The 19,231-nt window shown below is 43.8% G+C and overlaps 2 protein-coding genes across 3 annotated transcripts in view; both read left to right on the plus strand.

Moving 5' to 3' along the window:
• bace1 (beta-secretase 1) overlaps positions 1 to 10,312 on the plus strand; it is a 22,143-nt gene extending 11,831 nt beyond the window's left edge. For both annotated transcript variants that reach the window (XM_083772784.1, XM_083772785.1), the window contains exons 3-9: positions 392 to 608; positions 981 to 1,118; positions 1,549 to 1,683; positions 5,029 to 5,130; positions 6,270 to 6,419; positions 9,141 to 9,312; positions 10,023 to 10,312. In XM_083772784.1, coding sequence (XP_083628910.1) covers positions 392 to 608; positions 981 to 1,118; positions 1,549 to 1,683; positions 5,029 to 5,130; positions 6,270 to 6,419; positions 9,141 to 9,312; positions 10,023 to 10,264 — 1,156 coding nt within the window. In that variant the 3' untranslated portion in view covers positions 10,265 to 10,312. The remainder of the gene's footprint in view (positions 1 to 391; positions 609 to 980; positions 1,119 to 1,548; positions 1,684 to 5,028; positions 5,131 to 6,269; positions 6,420 to 9,140; positions 9,313 to 10,022) is intronic.
• Positions 10,313 to 15,075: 4,763 nt separating this feature from the next.
• cep164 (centrosomal protein 164) overlaps positions 15,076 to 19,231 on the plus strand; it is a gene marked incomplete at its 3' end in the record, with an annotated part of 35,011 nt that continues 30,855 nt past the window's right edge. Inside the window, exons 1-4 of the mRNA XM_083772776.1 lie at positions 15,076 to 15,158; positions 16,675 to 16,764; positions 17,497 to 17,608; positions 18,050 to 18,305. Of these exons, the coding sequence (XP_083628902.1) occupies positions 16,686 to 16,764; positions 17,497 to 17,608; positions 18,050 to 18,305 (447 nt within the window). The 5' untranslated portion in view covers positions 15,076 to 15,158; positions 16,675 to 16,685. The remainder of the gene's footprint in view (positions 15,159 to 16,674; positions 16,765 to 17,496; positions 17,609 to 18,049; positions 18,306 to 19,231) is intronic.

A 19,231-nucleotide genomic window follows, 5' to 3' on the forward strand; every position in this document is an offset into this window, starting at 1 on the left:
GAGCAGGGCCTTTTATGTTTCGGCCCCCAAACTCTGGAATGAACTCCCCAACCATCTCAGAGCTGCTCCCTCTCTCCTCTCCTTCAAAACCTCACTCAAAACACACCTCTTCAGAATAGCCTTCCCCAGTTGAGGTCTCGTTTATCCTTTTTAACCCTGTATCTGTTATGTTTTAGCTTTGATCTTTTTTTCTTAATAAAGTCTGTTCCTGGTGTTCCCATGTAAAGCGCTTTGGGTATTTAGAAAAGCGCTATATAAATCTGAGCTATTATTATTATTATTATTATTATTAAATAAGACCTGTTCCTCTCCTCCCGACAGCTCCAACTCCTACCGGGACCTGCATGGGCAACAGTGATTTAAATAAAACCTGTTCCTCTCCTCCCGACAGGTCCAACTCGTACCGGGACCTGGGCAGGAGCGTGTACGTGCCGTACACGCAGGGCCGCTGGGAGGGCGAGCTGGGCACCGACGTGGTGGCGGTGCCACACGGCCCCAACGCCACCCTGCGTGCCAACGTGGCCGCCATCACCCAGTCCGACCGCTTCTTCATCAACGGCTCCAACTGGGAGGGCATCCTGGGCCTGGCCTACGCAGAGATAGCACGGGTTGGTTACAGGGCAACGGATTGATTGATTGATTGATTGATTGATTGATTGATTGATTGATTGATTGATTGATTGATTGATTGAACATGTTGTTAACAGTTTGTAGAATGGGTACAGTTCAAGGAAAGTATACAGGTCAATACACAAACTGCTACGAGGATAAAACCAGACTTGTTTACATCAGGGTCCTCCACATTGATTGACAGGTATTAATTCAATAATTCTCCTGTCTGTCTGTCTCTCTGCCTGTCTGCATCGGTGAGTCAGTACTCAACTGTGTTACTTAAGACCTGTCTGTCTCTCCGTAGCTATATCAATGTGTCGGTATGTGTTAATTAAAACTCTCTCTCTCTGTCTCTCTCTCCTCTGCAGCCTGATGAGAACTTGGAGCCGTTCTTTGACTCTCTGGTGCGCCAGACGCCCGTGCCCAACCTGTTCTCCCTGCAGCTGTGCGGGGCCGGCTTCAGCCAGAACACTACGCTGGGCAGTGCCACGGTGGGGGGCAGCATGGTGAGAGGATGGCACCACACTCTGAAGAAAAGAACCCTTTACTCATTATGGTCAGGGGTTCAGATAAGAGAGGAAAAGATTCACTTCCTTGCACTGGTTGTAAGGTTGGGACCAGGAACCACCAAGGGTTTCCAAATGAACCCTTACTTTGAGAGCCCGTCATTCTCAAAGTGGGGTCCGGGGTTTTGAAAAAAATCTGATTTACAAGTAGATTGAAAAAATAAGCAATTTTGTAAGCAACATTGTAAAAACAGGTGTTTGGACTCCTGCAGGTGATGACTGGATAACCAAATTTAATCAACTTAGTTTATTTGTTATTTCTTTTGCATTTGCAAATAATTTATCAATAACTTTTATTGTGAGAACAAAAGTCCAGTAAACGGGCGGAGTCCGTCATTATGATCCCGCCTCCTCCCTGCTGTGCTCTCAGATCATTGGAGGAGTGGACGAGTCACTCTACGTGGGGGAGCTGTGGTACACGCCCATCCGCAGGGAGTGGTACTATGAGGTCATCATTGTGCGCATCGAGGTCAACGGACAGGACCTCAACATGGACTGCAAAGAGGTAGCTGCACGCCCTCTAGTTTATATTATCCTCCCTTTTCCCCTTTTCTTTCCTATTTCTCTCATTCATGTTTTATTCTTTGGTTTGTTTTTCTTGACCACTTTAAGTACATAATGTTATTTATATAGCATGTTCGTTGTTTACCCGGTTATCCTATACTTTCATAATGTACAAGAGACAGTTATTTAGATAGCATGTTGTTTCTAAAGACAGATGCTAGGTTCATTGTTTACTACTGTAAGCTTGGGCGATAGGACAATGTTTTCCTATCGGCCATCATCTGCCCCAAAATCGCTGTTTGCTATAAAAGCAATAATGTGAGAACAGCTGCCCAGTCCATTAAGCTTGATATATTCCAATTCAGAGATATCCAATAATATTATATAATAATATAATTCAAAAAGCTGCTTAATCTGTTCCACTCAAAACACACTGCTGGGATTTGAACCCAGGATCTCCTGTTTACTAGACAGGCGCTTTAACCAACTAAGCCACAGCGCCTGTGGATGAGCAGGTACCTCAAGACACCATATCACTTAGTTTGACCTTTGGAAGTACAGTAGAGTAACCTGCTGTTGAAATATAACACACATGAACTACTACGTTTATGTTGCGTTTGAGCCACGGACCATCAATTTGATGACATTTAGCCTATCGGCCATCATCAGTTTGACGATATACTGTATTTGCGCTATAAAAGCAATAATGTGAGAACAGCTGCCCAGTCCAATAAGCTCGAGTTATATTCACCGCACAGCGGGGTCGCGTGTCGAAAATTGCAGATCTACAAGCTCACAACACTTATTGTTTTCCTGGTATCCTATAATATAACAAAATACATACATAAATGGATGCACCTGGGACGTATCCTCAGTGATGTATCCCAAGGTCATCGGGGTTTCGGGTCTCGCAACATCATACCCCTCACTCAGGTGACCCAGCCGGTAGTGATCAAGTCCCGACTTACGTCCCAGTAGCTACCCTCGATAAGTCCCATTAGGGAAAAACCCGGGCCACACAATCCGTTCCTCCTGAACTACTCTGCCGGGACTGGGAGGTACCATTCTGGCACATGGAAGGACTAGGCTCTGTGGGTTGACACCTGTCCGGGCCCCTCCTACGTCTCACCAGGTCCACTCCTGCTCTCACCAGGTCAGGCCCTGTGCGTTGCACCAGACTCCCAGCACCAGGCACTTTATTCAGGAATGGTGGATTCTCAAGCCGCAACGGTTCCGCAGGCTCCACCTTGCCCTTGGTGGTGCCGCCGGCTCCGCTTGAGGCTTGCATGGCCCTCCTAAATGCCTCACCGTGGGTTTGTTGGGCTTCTTCCTCACGGAAGACACAGGCTGGGGCGCTAACCCATACTGCTCCCGGGTGCTGTCTAATTTCCGGCTGCCACCCGTCTCTCCGGTGGTCACCAGACTATTCCTGGTTGTCACTTAGTCTATTCCTATGAGTCACTATAAATAGAAGAACTATAACAAAATACATACATAAATGGATGCACCTGGGACGTATCCTCAGTGATGTATCCCAAGGTCATCTGGGTTTCGGGTCTCGCAACATCATACCCCTCACTCAGGTGACCCAGCCGGGAGTGATCAAGTCCCGACTTACGTCCCAGTAGCTACCCTCGATAAGTCCCATTAGGGAAAAACCAGGGCCACACAATCCAGAAAAACCAGGGCCACACAATCCGTTTATATAGGTTATATACTATATAGTTTATTTAAGGCACTCTCCACACTCTATGTGATTTGCGTACCTTGTTGTTTATTGACTACAGTTCAATAAACACTTGCATTTGGCTCTGGACAAGAGCGTCTGCTAAATGCCTAACGTATAACTGTAAATCGTATGTATTGTTGTGTCTCCATCCACCCACTTTCATGACCCGGGAAGATAATTTCCCATGCATTCATTTCTCCCATATAGACGTTTCAGACAGTATTAATTTAAAGACCTGTAAACCTCGGACAAAGCTTTCTAATTATTTGTTTATTTCCATGATTTGTCAGGAGCCGAGTTGGCTTTGTCCGAGACTTAACCCATTCTGAACGGGCACCCATTTTGGTGTCAGCATCATGTTATGCTTTAGCTATTGAAAAATAGCAGATCTACAAGCTCATATCGCGCCACCGAGTGTCGCGATACGAGCTTGTAGGTCTGCTATTTTTTTAAAAATCGAAGAACGACTGACATTTTTAGAATCTGATCTCAGGTCAGAATGGGTTAATCAGACCAGTGTGTGTCCGGTGGAAACCTTGCATGAATCTGATCTCAGGTCAGAATGGGTTAAAGGTCTTCAAATAAATACTTTCTGAAACGTCTATGGGAAGAATTTAATGGGAAATTATCTTCCGGGCCATGAAAGGGGGCGGGACTGCGACGCTTTATTGTGGACAGTGATAACAGTAACACCCATGTGTTTCATTTAGTTTTAGTCCTATTTAGTCATCTGAAATAGTTTAGTTTAGTCTAGTCTTAGTCGACTAAATATCAAAAACCTTTGTCTTTTAGTCTTAGTCAAAATTAAAGGTATATTCAGTGATTTCACTTAATTCAAATATCACTTATTTTTTTGTTTTGTTGTGATAATCCTCCCTACTATAGAGTGTGCTGGCCATATAAGGAGTTCCTCCCTGTCCCCAGTTAACCCCTGGGGGTCAAAAAACCTTAGGTTTCGTTTTTGACTCTCTATCCTGATTGGACGAAAGGCTGGGTCCCACAGCCAAAAACGAAACCTAAGGTTTTTTGAGTGAAATCACTGAATATACCTTTAACACTGTTTGATATATTGCAATTCAGAGATATCCAATAATATTATGTAATAATTTTATTGGAAAAGGCACTGCTGGGATTTGAACCCAGGATCTCCTGTTTACTAGACAGGCGCTTTAACCAACTAAGCCACAGCGCCTGTGGATGAGCAGGTTCCTCAAGACACCATATCACTTAGTTTGACCTTTTGAAGTACAGTAGAGTAAACTGTTGTTGAAATATAACACACATGATCTACGTTTATGTTGCGTTTGAGCCCACGGACCATCAACAATTCTTCTACATTCTCTAATTGTGTAGACTTCTTGTGTAGACTTCTTGTAAATCTGATGCGCAGATGTTTAACAATAATTTAACCCTTGAGAGCATACAAATGGACCCGACGGGTTATTTCGTATAAAGTACAACAATGGACAGTGATATCAGTAATCAATACTCATGTGTTATTTGGTACAGTATAACAATGGACAGTGATATCAGTAATCAATACTCATGTGTTATTTGGTACAGTATAACAATGGACAGTGATATCAGTAATCAATACTCATGTGTTATTTGGTACAGTATAACTATGATAAGAGCATCGTTGACAGTGGGACCACCAACCTGCGTCTGCCCAGGAAAGTGTTCCAGGCTGCCGTCAAGGCCATTGAGGCCGCCTCCTCGGTGAGTCTGTCTCTCTTCACCGTACTAAATGAAGCAAGCTCCATACAGTGGAGGTTTGGCTGGTGTTGTTTGTCACTGACTGTACATGATTGATTGATTGATTGATTGATTGTTTTTTTCTTTATGTAAGTGTCATGCTTCCAAGGAAGCCTATAGCAGCCCATGCAGTATGTGACCAGATTTGACTGAGGGACTGCCATCGCGCAGCCTCCAGCTTTTCACCAGAGGAGGAAAACTGTTTTATTTCTTATCCAAAATGAGTTAATAGCACAGACTCTTCACATACTACACACTTTTATTTTCATTTTATGATTTCATGAACAATCAATCAAATTAAATAACAAACTAAGAACGCCCAAGCTTCATACATGGCAGATCATTACACAATTATAATTATACAACATAAACTTAAATTAAATACACCATTGGGCCTGCAACAGGAGAAAGGACATGGACCTATATATAGTTGAAGAGCTGCAAGAGATTGTGTTCTACTCCAGGCTCTAGAAACAGACTGTGCCGTCTCAAATACGTCATGATTAAATAACCACTCCGACTTCTGGCCATCGTCTTCCCAGAATAGCTCATGGGTTTTGTTGCTGCATTACATTTTGGAGAAAAAGCCAGAGAGGCCAGACTGAGATGGTTTGGACGCGTACAGAGGAGGGACAGTGAGATGGTTTGGACGCGTACAGAGGAGGGATAGTGAGATGCTTTGGACGCGTACAGAGGAGGGATAGTGAGTATATCAGTAGAAGGATGTTGAGGTTGGAACTTCCAGACAGGAGGCCTAGAGGAAGACCAAAGAGAAGATTTATGGATGTAGTGAAAAGAGGACATGAAGTTAGTTGGTGTGAGAGAAGAGGAGGCAGAGGACAGGGTGAGATGGAGGCAGATGATTTGCTGTGGCGACCCCTGAAGGGAAAAGCGGAAAGGAAAAGAAGTACATTTTCACATACAGATTCAACTTTATTGACACCTTAGACTACATTACAGGTGTAAAGAAGTTCTCTCTCTCTCTCTCTCTCTGGTCTGATGTCCTCTGTCTCCCTTGGTGTGTGTGTGTGTGTGTGTGTGTGTGTGTGTGTGTGTGTGTGTGTGCGCGTGCGTGCGTGCGTGCGGTCGGTCGGTCCTCTCAGACGGAGCAGTTCCCCTCAGGCTTCTGGCTCGGGGAGCAGCTGGTGTGTTGGCAGGCTGGCACCACGCCCTGGCACATCTTCCCCGTCATCTCCCTCTACCTGATGAGCGAGAACCGCAACCAGTCCTTCAGGATCTCCATCCTGCCCCAGGTAACTGGCATCTACCCATAGGAACTATCTACTCCATTTACCCAGGAACTATCTACTCCATCTACCCATAGGAACTATCTACTCCATTTACCCAGGAAACTATCTGCTCCATTTACCCAGGAACTATCTACTCCATCCACCCATAGGAACTATCTACTCCATTTACCCAGGAACTATCTACTCCATCTACCCATAGGAACTATCTACTCCATTTACCCAGGAACTATCTACTCCATCCACCCATAGGAACTATCTACTCCATTTACCCAGGAACTATCTACTCCATCTACCCATAGGAACTATCTACTCCATTTACCCAGGAAACTATCTGCTCCATTTACCCATAGGAACTATCTCCTCCATTTACCCAGAAACTACAGTATCTGCTCCATTTACCCAGAAACTATCTGCTCCATTTACCCAGGAACTATCTACTCCATTATCTTGCAGGAACTATCTCCTCCATTTATCCTGCAGGATTAGGGGACATTAGACTTTTATTATCAAAATGAACACTGCTTGATATATTCCAATTCAGAGATATCCAATAATATTATATAATAATATAATTGGAAAAGCTGCTTATTCTGTTCCACTCAAAAGGCACTGCTGGGATTTGAACCCAGGATCTCCTGTTTACTAGACAGGCACTTTAACCAACTAAGCCACAGCGCCTGTGGATGAGCAGGTTCCTCGAGACACCATATCACTTAGTTTGACCTTTGGAAGTACAGTAGAGTAACCTGCTGTTGAAATATAACACACATGATGTACTACGTTTATGTTGCGTTTGAGCCCACGGACCATTATCTTGCAGGAACTCTCCTCCATTTACCCTGCAGGAACTATGTACTAGGGGATATTAGACTTTGATGTCATCAGGCTGAGGTTGACAAACAAACTCTTTCTAAATTTGTTTTTGATTTCATGCCACATTGATGTTATTTTATTTATTTTTATGTTTTGAAATAATAGTAAAGCCATGGAAGCCATGCCCGAGATCCCGAGGTTAATTTAACCCATTCTGAACGGGAACCCATTTTGGTGTTAGCATCATGTCGTGCTTTACCTATTGAAAAATAGCAGATCTACAAGCTCATATTGCGCCACCGAGTGGCGCGATACGAGCTTGTAGGTCTGCTATTTTTGAAAAATCGAAGAACGACTGACATTTCTAGAATCTGATCTCGGGTCAGAATGGGTTCATCAGACCAGTGTGTGTCCAGTGGAAACCTCGTATGAATCTGATCTCAGGTCAGAATGGGTTAATAATGCACAGGTGGCCAGGGACGAGATCCCAAGATTTGATGAATTAGCCTTTATCCAGAGTTAAAAAAAAAGATTATGTACCTTATTTTAGCTTCTTCGCTAGCCACCGCTAGCGTCCATGTAAGGAACAGCCACCTACACAGTTGGTAGTGCTGTCGCCTCACAGCTAGAAGGTCCTGGGTTCGATTCCCGCTCGGGACGCTGTGGGTGCTGGCGGCGTGTTTCCTCCTCCGCGTCATCAGTGCCCATACCCGAAGGCGGGGTTGGTGAAAGGGCCTTTCTGTGTGGAGTTTGCATGTTCTCCCCGTGTCCCCTAGGGTAGGTACCCTCACAAAAAACATGCAGTAATCCTGGTCACTAAACTGCCTCCCCCTGGCCAGCCGGGGCACCTGATGGAGGGGAAAGGAACTGGTTGGAATAACGTGTTCCTTCCACGCGCTACGTCCAACCAGGGAAACTCCCCCCTGTCAGGTGTAAAGGAGCAACTTGGACACTCAGGCATGAAGGAAGCATGAGTTCAAGTCTGTTGCTCTCCCCTTGTCCCCCATATATGGGGACTAGGTTGGAGGAGGGTGTGTAGAGCCCAGGATCACATTAGATGATTGACACAGGGGCGAAAAATGTGTTACAAAATCGTGGGATAAAAAATATATTAAAACTAGAAAAAGTGCCCTTCTGGGCACAGGTCTCCACCAGGATAGGAATGTAGGACATTGCAGCTTGCCTTCATCTGGTGGTTGGATAAAAGGGCAACAAAAGTAAATTATCCACAGATCCGTGCAGTTAGAGGTTATAGCGCCACCTTGAGGCTGAGTTGAAATTGTTCATGTGGCATTTCGTCCTCGGCCTAGTGGGAATGTGCGTGCACAATTTCACGGAAATCACGCGATGTGTTCATGATTTGCAGCATTTTGTTTGAAACTGAGCACTCCTGTGAACTTTGGAAGCCAATCTTAACCAATCAGGATGGAGTCTGATAAATCTGAAAGACCGGTTTCGTTGAATGGCTCTAGAGAGACTGTGTACCAATTTGCGTGATGTTTGGACAAAATCTGTAGGTGTACTGTGCAAAAACTTGTTTTGCACAAAGCGGCCTCCTGGTGGCGCTATAACAGGCCGTTCTGGAAAGTTTGGGGCAGAGGTTCATCGTTGGCATCCAGGGAGTGTGTGTGCAAAATTTGGCATCGACCGGGTTAACGGTGGCCGAGATTAGCTGCTCACGGACACACACACGGACGGTGGAGACAAAAAAGGAACAGCCACCTGAAACCCCGATTGGACTTATAGTACGTGGAGGGAGCACGTTATTTCAACCAGTTCCTTTTCCCTCCATCAGGCTGGCCAGGGGGGAGGCAGTAGGCCTATAGAGACCAGGATTACTGCATGTTTTCTGTGAGTGTAGGTCTGTAGGACTAAATCCTGAACCTCTGTGCCCCCCCCCCCCCCATGCAGCAGTACCTGCGTCCCGTAGAGGACGTAGCGTCGGCCCAGGAGGACTGCTACAAGTTCGCCGTGTCTCAGTCGAGCACCGGAACCGTCATGGGAGCCGTCATCATGGAGGGCTTCTACGTGGTGTTCGACCGACACCGGAGACGCATCGGCTTCGCCGTCAGCACCTGTCACGGTGAGGGGGGAGGGGCGTCAGGCCCTGTCACGGTGAGGGGGAGGGGCGTCAGGCCCTGTCACGGTGAGGGGGAGGGACGTCAGCACCTGTCACGCTTCCAACTGAAGCGAAGGTCACTTGAGTTGGATTTTTCCAGCCGGGCCGAAGGTACCAGGCTGCCGTTCGCTTTGTTCGCGTTGTGCCCGTTCAGTCGTTCACACAACTTCTCGGCTTTGCATTGACTTTGTATGTAATCGCGCCGCTCTAACTACTCAGGTCTGAACGCACCTTAACCCATTCTGGGCGGGAACCCCTTTTGGTGTTTTAAGCATTATGTTAATTATACTTTAGCTATTGAAAAATAGCAGATCTACAAGCTCATAGCAGCTTGTAGGTCTGCTATTTGTGTGTGTGTGTGTGTGTGTGTGTGTGTGTGTGTGTGTGTGTGTGTGTGTGCTCTGTGGCGCAAACCTTTGAATATATTCTTTCAGAGTGAATGTTTTTAACTCAAATCTTTGCTTCTGGGGCGGTCTCTGGAATAACATATTTTCAGATAGGGGTCCGCAGCAGATAAAATACAGATACAAATACAGATAATTCTGGGGGTCCCTGACATGAAATAGTTTGAGAACCACTGACATAGAAACATGAGGTTTTTCAGAAAACTGTCAGGAATTTAGAAGACATTTGTAGAATCGTCCTCAGGTCTAACAACCTCCGTCTCTGTCCAGTGCACGATGAGTTCCGCACGGCGTCAGTGGAGGGTCCGTTCCACGGCGGCGTCGACCTGGAGGACTGCGGCTACAACGTGCCGCAGACGGACGAGTCCACGCTGATGACCATCGCCTACATCATGGCGGGCATCTGCGCCCTCTTCATGCTGCCCCTCTGCCTCATGGTGTGCCAGTGGCGCTGCGCCCGCTGCCTGCGCCCGCACGGCGACTTCGCCGACGACATCTCCCTGCTCAAGTGACCCCCTGCGGACGGACAGACGCACAGACAGACGGACGGACGGACGGATGGATGGGCGGGGAGGTGACGAAGTGGAAGATAAAGGGGGCTGCGTGTGGGGGGGGGGGTGGTGAAGGTGGGGGAGGTTATTCGCTGCACTATAACCCATTCTGACCTGAGATCAGATTCTATAAACGTCTTCTACATCCTGACAGTTTTCTGATAAAGCTATGTTTCTATGTCAGTCGTTCTTCGATTTTTCAAAAATAGCAGACCTACAAGCTCGTATCGCGCCACTCGGTGGCGCGATATGAGCTTGTAGATCTGCTATTTTTAAATAGCTAAAGCACGACATGATGCTAACACCAAAATGGGTTCCCGTTCAGAATGGGATAATGCAGTGGTTCTCAAAGTGGGTGATACTGGGCATATATTGCCTCCCCCTGGCCAGCCGGGGGCAGCTGATGGAGGTGGAAAGGAACTGGTTGGAATAACGTGTTCCTTCCACAAGATTAAAAATAAAAATAAAAAAATAAACATGAATGAAATTCTACCATTACATAGGGTAAAACTGCTGTACACTATGATGCACTGTGGTCTCAACATGGGACCCTCAAGGCGGTTCCAGGGGGTCCCCAGCAAGATGATTCAGAGCAGTACTAGTTCTCGAACCTTTTTCATTTAGCTGTAGATCTGGAAGTGTTTTGTGCCAGCGACCCCACTTCAATTGAGAACCACTGGTGTAAAGTCAGGAACCAAAATGGATCGTTGTGGGTCTGTAAATCTGACCATACTTATATGTGTTAGGAGGAAAAAAGGATAAAGCCACAACTTTTTGGGTTTAAATTGTCTCCTATAATATTACAGGACTCAGATTGCTTTGATGGCGCATGTTAATGAGGCTAAATGTACGTGTTAAAAATGTGCACGCGTGTGTGTGTGTGTGTGTGTGTGTGCGTGTGTGTGTGTGTTCATGTTTGTGTGATTGTATGAATGTTGAATCTACATGAATGTTTGTGTGTGTATGTATGTTGGGGGGGGGGGGGTTGCGTGCCAGTGGTGGTCTGGATAAAGTACTCAATTATCTTTTACTTAAAGCAAAAGTAGCAGTACCTCAAAATACTAATTCATTCATATTTAGTCGAGTAAAAGTGCAAAAGTATTGCCGGCAAAATATCCGCAGTACCAAAGTAAAAGTGCTCAAATGTTTCAAACTTTTTTGATAGGTAGATAGGCTGATTTCTAATGGCTGAAATAGATAACGAACAAACAATAATAACAGGACTTAATTGGATGATGTATGTTTTGTTATAACGTACAAAGTAAGTTAACTAAAGTTTTCAAATAATTGTAGTGAAAAGTACTATATTTGCCTCATGCTCAGGTAAAGTAAAAGTACCTCTAAATTGAACAGTATTTTGGGTAAATGTACTTAGTTACTTTCCACCGTTGGTGCGTGTTGCACATGCACTGAACACACTGTCTGTAGGAAGATTATGTGAATCAGATTATTGATTATGAATACGTTTGAAATCACAAATTGTGTTACATTTTATTCCAGCAATTCATAAGGTTAAGCGGAAGAGTTAACACCTAAACTCTGTGCCTCGATGTTAAAACTGATATTCTTTATAAAATGAAAAGTATATAATCATTTCAAAATGGTTTTGAAGTCATGTAAAGTACACACGATTTGAACACGCTTGAACTTTTGACATTTAACCCATTAGACACCTGAGGGCGATTCTACAAAATGTCTTCTAAGTCTTTTTGTTGGAAAAAACCTGTTTCTATATCAGCGGTGCCCTCATACGTTCTCATGTCAAGCGCCCCCGAAATGACCCTCATCTCAAAATAATTGTGTACTGTTTGGGGAAACAGTGCTTTAAATTACTTTCCCAAATGCTTTCGTTGTTATTATTTTCCTTTACACTTTGGAATAAATATCCGGTTTAACGTTGATGTGCCCACATTGTTTATCTGCCCACTCTCCATTTATCCTTCACAAGAAGCAAGGCTAAAGAAACTAATTTGATCTGTTATCAGATAAACTAAATATAATAGCATTTATGATATAAGAGCAGTTTTATGTAATTGATGCAAAAACAAACACACACACTACTGAATACAAACAAGATGTCACTTTTTATTGTTTTATCGATAGCTTCAATGTGTCTATATTGTACATGTTATGACTGGGGCAATGAACTGCTGTATATGCACTAAGCTGTGCAGTGCACCATATGCACTGCTGTACGCACGCACACACACACACACACACACACACACGTGCGCACGCACACACGCACACACACAGCTTTAAACTGCTGCATCGTCTGATGATTTTAACACTTCATAGGGCTACTCACACACAGTCACACACACACACATTTTATTACTATATACAGTACTTGTGAGGACATCAATATTTTAGGACAAACATTTTATGAATGTTTTTTTTTTTGCTTTGCTACACCACAATCCGGCAATACCCGATCTACAAGCTCACAACATGCCGCAGCATGACACGTTGCTGAGCTTGTAGGTCAGCTATTTTCGATGTACGCACGCACGCATAACTAAGTGTAAATTATAGGCAGAATTCCAAACCTAGCCTCAAAATGCCACCTGAGGCAACACAGTCTACCGACGCTTTTAAAGATGGACTGAAAAAACAACCTTTTACTAAGTGTTTCCTAAGGTTTCTCAGGCCTGTTTTTCCCCCTTCTCCGCCTTGATTTTACCTAGTTTATAATTTATTTATAATATAAAAATATATATTAATTTAGCCCTACTCGGGTCCCATGTAGTTGCTTGGTTGCATTTGCTGTTTTTATACCTTTTTTAAACATTGTTTATTATTAATATTATCATTTGTTCCTCACAAGTATAGAGTATCAAAGTCCTGATGCCACTCGCTCATCCCCTGGAACGCGAAAGTAATGGTCTCTATGGAGAATAACTTTGGGTCATCTTAGAATTGTGGTCCAAAGATATTGTCAGGGAGGTTGTCTGTATAGGCTATATCGTTTACGATAGTCTGTTTCTGGTGAAAATGTAACTAATTCGGTGGTGGTATACCGTGGTAACAGTACCCTTTTCAGCAGTTGATGGTTCATATCCATACGACTCAAACCTCTGGAACACAATTCTTATTTGATGCGAAAAAAAAGTTTATTGGAATTCAGAATGGGGGGGGGGGGGGGGGGGACGACACACACACGACCCAATTAGGATGTGTAAAATACGTCAGACTTCGGTGCTCTATACTAGTAATACAGATAATCAGCCTATATGTCACTATAGTGGGGACCATCTGTATACAGAGATGAAGAAACCAGCCCAATATAATACAATAATATACATATAAAATAATATCAACATGAAAGAACACCATGTATCATATCTATGAGTGACATCTATTCTGTTCTCACTGCAAAAACTGTAAAGAAATTAACTCAATACTGTATATTTCTGTCAGGGACTGAACTGACAGTATCTGATGAAACAATAAAGTATCTATTGAACCTGCGGCATGCACTCTTCTTTGGGTACACATCTGCAAGACTAATACACTATACTGTCTGTATGTCTGTGTCATGAATCTGGATTGGAAATTGAACAGGATTATGTAAAGGTACGGTTACTGCAAGTCATATTTTTGGTTATGAAGTTAATGCTCTGTATTCTAATAGAAATCATTGAGTGTTTGTTCAGTAACAGTGTTAAATACCTCTTTTAATAGTAATCATTGCTATAGAGTGTTTGTTCAGTAACATTTGATGAGATTTAGCCTCTCAGACCCATTTGAGCCACAGACCACCATTGATGAGATTTAGCCTCTCAGACCCATTTGAGCCACAGACCATGCACCATTTAATGACATTTAGCCTCTCAGACCCATTTGAGCCACCACGGACCACCATTTGATGACATTTAGCCTCAGACCCATTTGAGCCACAGACCACCATTTGACGACATTTAGCCTCAGACCCAGAACTAAATAATATTTTGTTGTTGTTTGTAGGCAAAACGTTGATCAAAATAACAATTCTTCTACATTATTGCGAATGAAGTAATGCAGTTGTTTAACAATAATTTATCTCTTGAGAGTGTAAAATGAAACCAAATGGACCCTTACAGATCCATTTGGTTCCATTTTACACTCTCAAGAGTTAAAGATCTACAATACAAGGGTCCATTTGGTTACCAACTCTCCATCATTTAGCTGCATGGGGACCACCTGGAACTCCCTCAAGGACCACTGGTGGTCCCCGGACCACTTGTTGAAAACCACTGCTATAGAGTATTTGTTCAGTAACAAGTTTGGAATCCAATGTCTCATCATACTGCATCCACTATGAGTTAGTTGGAATTTGGTATAATGCTTTACGGTGTCGTCACAGTTAAAAGTTTTGTATTGAGTTTTGCTTTAAATGTACTGTAATTCTCCAGGCTGTTAATAAATACTTCAATCAATCAATCAATTAATCAATCAAAGACACTAATGATTTTTCGCCATACACACGCGTCAAACAGCGCCCTCTGCGCTACACAATTCGATAGGTCACCGCTTCCAGTGTAACATCATTACGAGTGAACAGTGTTTCCATGTCTGTTATTATAAGCGACTTTGGGCTTATTTTTCTGTAACGTTGCTTGTAAATAATTGTCAGTTAACTATAGTCGCTTCTTTGGGGCTTGTATTCATAGACCGAATTGCTTATTTCTCTCACACAATCTGGCAACCGTGGTGAAGCGTCCTTGGTGATGTGATGTTGCTAGTGGTAGCATTATGATGCTAACATGTTGCTATAGTGGTGCTAATCCTTCTATGTCTGCTTCAACATGATGGATTTAAACACTAACTGAGCCGTTCTGACGCCCAGGCTCGTCACAACACTTCTATCATCTTGGTAAGTAGCCTAAACAACTCAACGCATTGTTTAACTGTTGTTAACATTAGCTTTGACAGCTAAACAGAACAAGAGAAGAGAGGCTAAAACTGAGATGCTAAATACAACAACTAGCATAACTGACTGTTAGAATAATTTACAAATCGATTTGATTTGTTAGTTAGTTAAAAAAAATCATTTTCTGAACCGTATTGTTTGTTAGGCTTTACTTTACAGTACACACACACACACACACACACACACACACACACACACACACACACACACACACACACACACACACACACACACACACACACACTGTGACACACACCTACCAAGTTAAACATGTCTAGACTTAATCTGTTTAAATATAGTCTGACAACTGGCTATAGAGCCGCTAGGCTAGACCATGTCAAGCAACGTGTGTGTGTGTGTGTGTGTGTGTGTGTCACAACCTTTTTAAGGTGGACAGAACATGCAACAGCTGTCCGTCCTGTCATTCACGCTGGTGGTAATTGTAACTCTGACAGTGTTACAAATGGACGAATTGCGAGTCCATTTGGTTCCACTCTCTTACAGTATAGACAAATATAATAATTTAAATTTAATACAGACCTGTAAGGGTCCATTTGGTTCCATGTGTTACACTCTCAGAGTCTTGGGTCAACATTGATTCTAAAATAAGAGAAATAAGGTAAAATAAACATGAAATAAACATGGGGCGAGAGCCGCGAGATATCCGTGCTTTGGGGCGAGATATCCACGCTGTGGGCAAGATATCCGGAGGGCTCGCCCCAAGCCGTGTATATCCACGGATATCCCAAGCCTTGTATGTCCACATATCCACGGCTTGGGGCGAGCCGTCTCTCTAGAGAGATTTTTACCTGTACTATATTTTACCTGTATTTTGAGATTTTTCCTGTACTTTTAAACAGAGAGAGAGGGGGGGGGGGGAGGTAAAGTGTCTAGTTATAGTGAGATCGAGTTGAGGGGGCCCAAGGGGAGTCATCAGCCTCTTTTGTTTGAGTGTGTATAGTAATGTGGAAGAATTACTCTTATAGTTAGCCGTGTGGTGAGTTAACTAATGACCACTTACTTAATTAGAGGATGGTTTGCCCTATTACACAAAGCCCTGCACGCACAAATGTGTAGCTCTGTAATTCTTTAGAATTCAGACAATTCTACTCAACGTTTTTTCCTTGTTTTTAATTATGACATAAAATTGTACATTAATGTGTGTGTGTGTGTGTGTGTGTGTGTGTGTGTGTGTGTGTGTGTGTGTGTGTGTGTGTGTGTGTGTGTGTGTGTGTGTGTGTGTGTGTGTGTGTGTGTGTGATAGAATAGTTTTTTTTACTATATATTTATTATAGCACTTTTATCCAAAGCGTTTTACATTGTGCATTACATTGGATCTGGATGGAACCCGGGAACCTGGCGGGTCCCATCCGGCCACACTACTGTCTCCATAGAGACCAGCTCACATACAGTACACACTGACTGTGTCATCATTGCGTCTCTGTCTCCATCCATACAGCTGAATCCAGGATGACTGCAGCTGCTCTCATAGGAGACCAGCTCATTCTAGAAGAGGACTATGATGAGAGCTATATCCCCTCGGAACAAGGTAGGGGTTTAAAACAAACGTGGGTCATCTCATTCTCATAGTCTACTCTGGCTTTTGGGAACACCAGTTTTTAAGTTGGTCGATTCAGTAATTGGATAATTGACATATATATTTCTTTGATTATTGATTATTTTTGATCAGCCGTCCTTGGTTCTGGTGACTGATATTGTCCTTCTAATTCTCTCTCTCTCTCTCACTTTTTATATATTATATAAATTTTATATTTTATTATTGAGAATTATTCAGGGTTTTACAATGTATACATATATTACATTTCAATTTTTATTTTTACAATGTTCAGTGCCATGGTGTCAGTTAATTTTTTTTTAGTCAAGAGTTCTCTGTCATTTCAGTTCAGTTTGTATTTGTTTAAATACCACTGGTGAATCACCATGGCACTTCTGGTGTTCCATATTTTGTTAACTACAGTGCAAACATTAGTCCAATAAAATTTGTTCTCCATGGCAGACATTTTTTCAATACAAACTCCATACATGACTGCATTATACGTGACATTAATATTAAAAACAATTTGTGACATTTTCCCCCAAACCTCTCTAGACCTCTGGCAGTCTACTAGCAGATGCTCTATAGTCTCATCTGCATTACAATTTTGGATCGGGCATTTAACAGTTTTAACAAAGCAGCTCTCACTCTCCACCCCCCGGCCTCTCTCTCTCTCTCTCTCTCTCTCTCTCTCTCCCTGTCTTTGTCCATGTCTCTCTATCTCAGAGATCCAGGAGTATGCCAGAGAGATTGGCATTGATCCAGATGGGGAGCCGGAGCTCCTGTGGCTGGCCAGGGAGGGCATCGTTGCCCCGCTGCCTCGCGAGTGGAAGCCCTGGTGAGTGTAGTGAGGCGTTGGGTGGAATCAGTCCTGGTGAGTGTAGTGAGGCGTTGGGTGGAATCAGCCCTGGTGATTGTAGTGAGGCGTTGGGTGGAATCAGCCCTGGTGATTGTAGTGAGGCGTTGGGTGGAATCAGCCCTGGTGATTGTAGTGAGGCGTTGGGTGGAATCAGCCCTGGAAACAACATATTTTCAGATGGGGGGTCGGTGGCCAAATATAGTTTGAGAACCACTGATCTATAGAAACATGGGCTTTTTCAGAAAACTGTCCTGATTTAGAAGGCATTTTTTTAATTTGGTCTCAGTCCTAAATTTGGTTAAAGCCGTACTGATAGTGACATGTCTCCATCCATCCACCCATCCACCCATCCATCCATGTTATGTGAGTCGTTGAAGTGACCCCCACCTCCTCCTCCCCCCTCCCCTCCTCCCCCCACAGTCAGGACGTGACGGGGGACGTGTACTACTTCAACTTCGCCACGGCCCAGTCCACCTGGGACCACCCGTGTGACGAGCACTACCGCCGCCTGGTGGCCGCAGAGCGCGAGCGCAGCGCCGCCACGGTGGGGCCCGGCGGCTCCACCGCCATCACCGCCGCCACCACCGGGGGCGCCGCAGGCAAGAAGGACAAGGAGAAGAAGAAGAAGAAAGAGAAGAAGGAGAAGAAGGAGAAGAAGAAGAAAGACACCTTGAAGGTAAAGTATCTCGTGCACTTAATAATGTTTTATTAGGCTCTGATCATGGTACTTCTTCTCATTATGAGCCAAAATGTCACTAAAGACGGCGTGCACACAGGGATAATAGCTGTTCCTTACATGGACGCTAGCGGTGGCTAGCGACTACGCTAAAATAAGGTAAATTATATTTGAAGGCTTAATGGATTAAGGCTAATTTATCAAATCTCGGGATCTTGTCCCTAGCTACCTGTGCATTATTAATCTCTGGATCTCCGTCTTGGCTACAAAGGCGTTTTAACACATTTAGTACAGGAAGTGCCTTCAAAATAAAGGCTATAGAGTGCCAGAGTTGTCTGATCGCTTTTACTTTGAAAGCCATGAAACAGGAAACACTTGCCTAAAAAAGTTGACTTTACAAAGGGACCTCACATCCCCGATCATCTTAATATATTGTTTTACGCTCCAAAAAACGTTCATATTTTGCGGGAGAGACGGATGAGGAGCAGAAATGAAGCGCCAGCATATCGATCCATTCATCACTGCGGAGAGCGCCTTGGATTAGGAGATACGAGTCATTCTTTCCGCCGCGCTAACATGGGAGTCAATGACAAGCTAATAGTTGCACTGAGCGTTAGCATACGGCAAGCGAAAAGCGAAATGCCAAAAAAAAAAATAGGAAAAAATCTGAATATTCTTATCTCGCCCCGCGTCGCTGGGACGTCGCTAGGACGTCCTCACACGTCAATAGTACTAATATTTCGGGGTCCTTATGACGTTCTCAGACGTCCTACGTACAGAATCTGTTAATGTTGGTGTGTTGATGTAATAATATAAAAGAAATTGGTATGGTCACATATAAACCCCTATAAAAACAATTGCTCAATACGATAGCGACAGCCGGTCAGCAAGTGAATTCATGAATGTATGTACAGTATATAGACAAT

This window comes from Protomyctophum parallelum (genome assembly GCF_964188405.1).
Source record: "Protomyctophum parallelum genome assembly, chromosome: 9".
In the NCBI taxonomy this organism is placed as follows: Eukaryota; Metazoa; Chordata; class Actinopteri; order Myctophiformes; family Myctophidae; genus Protomyctophum; species Protomyctophum parallelum.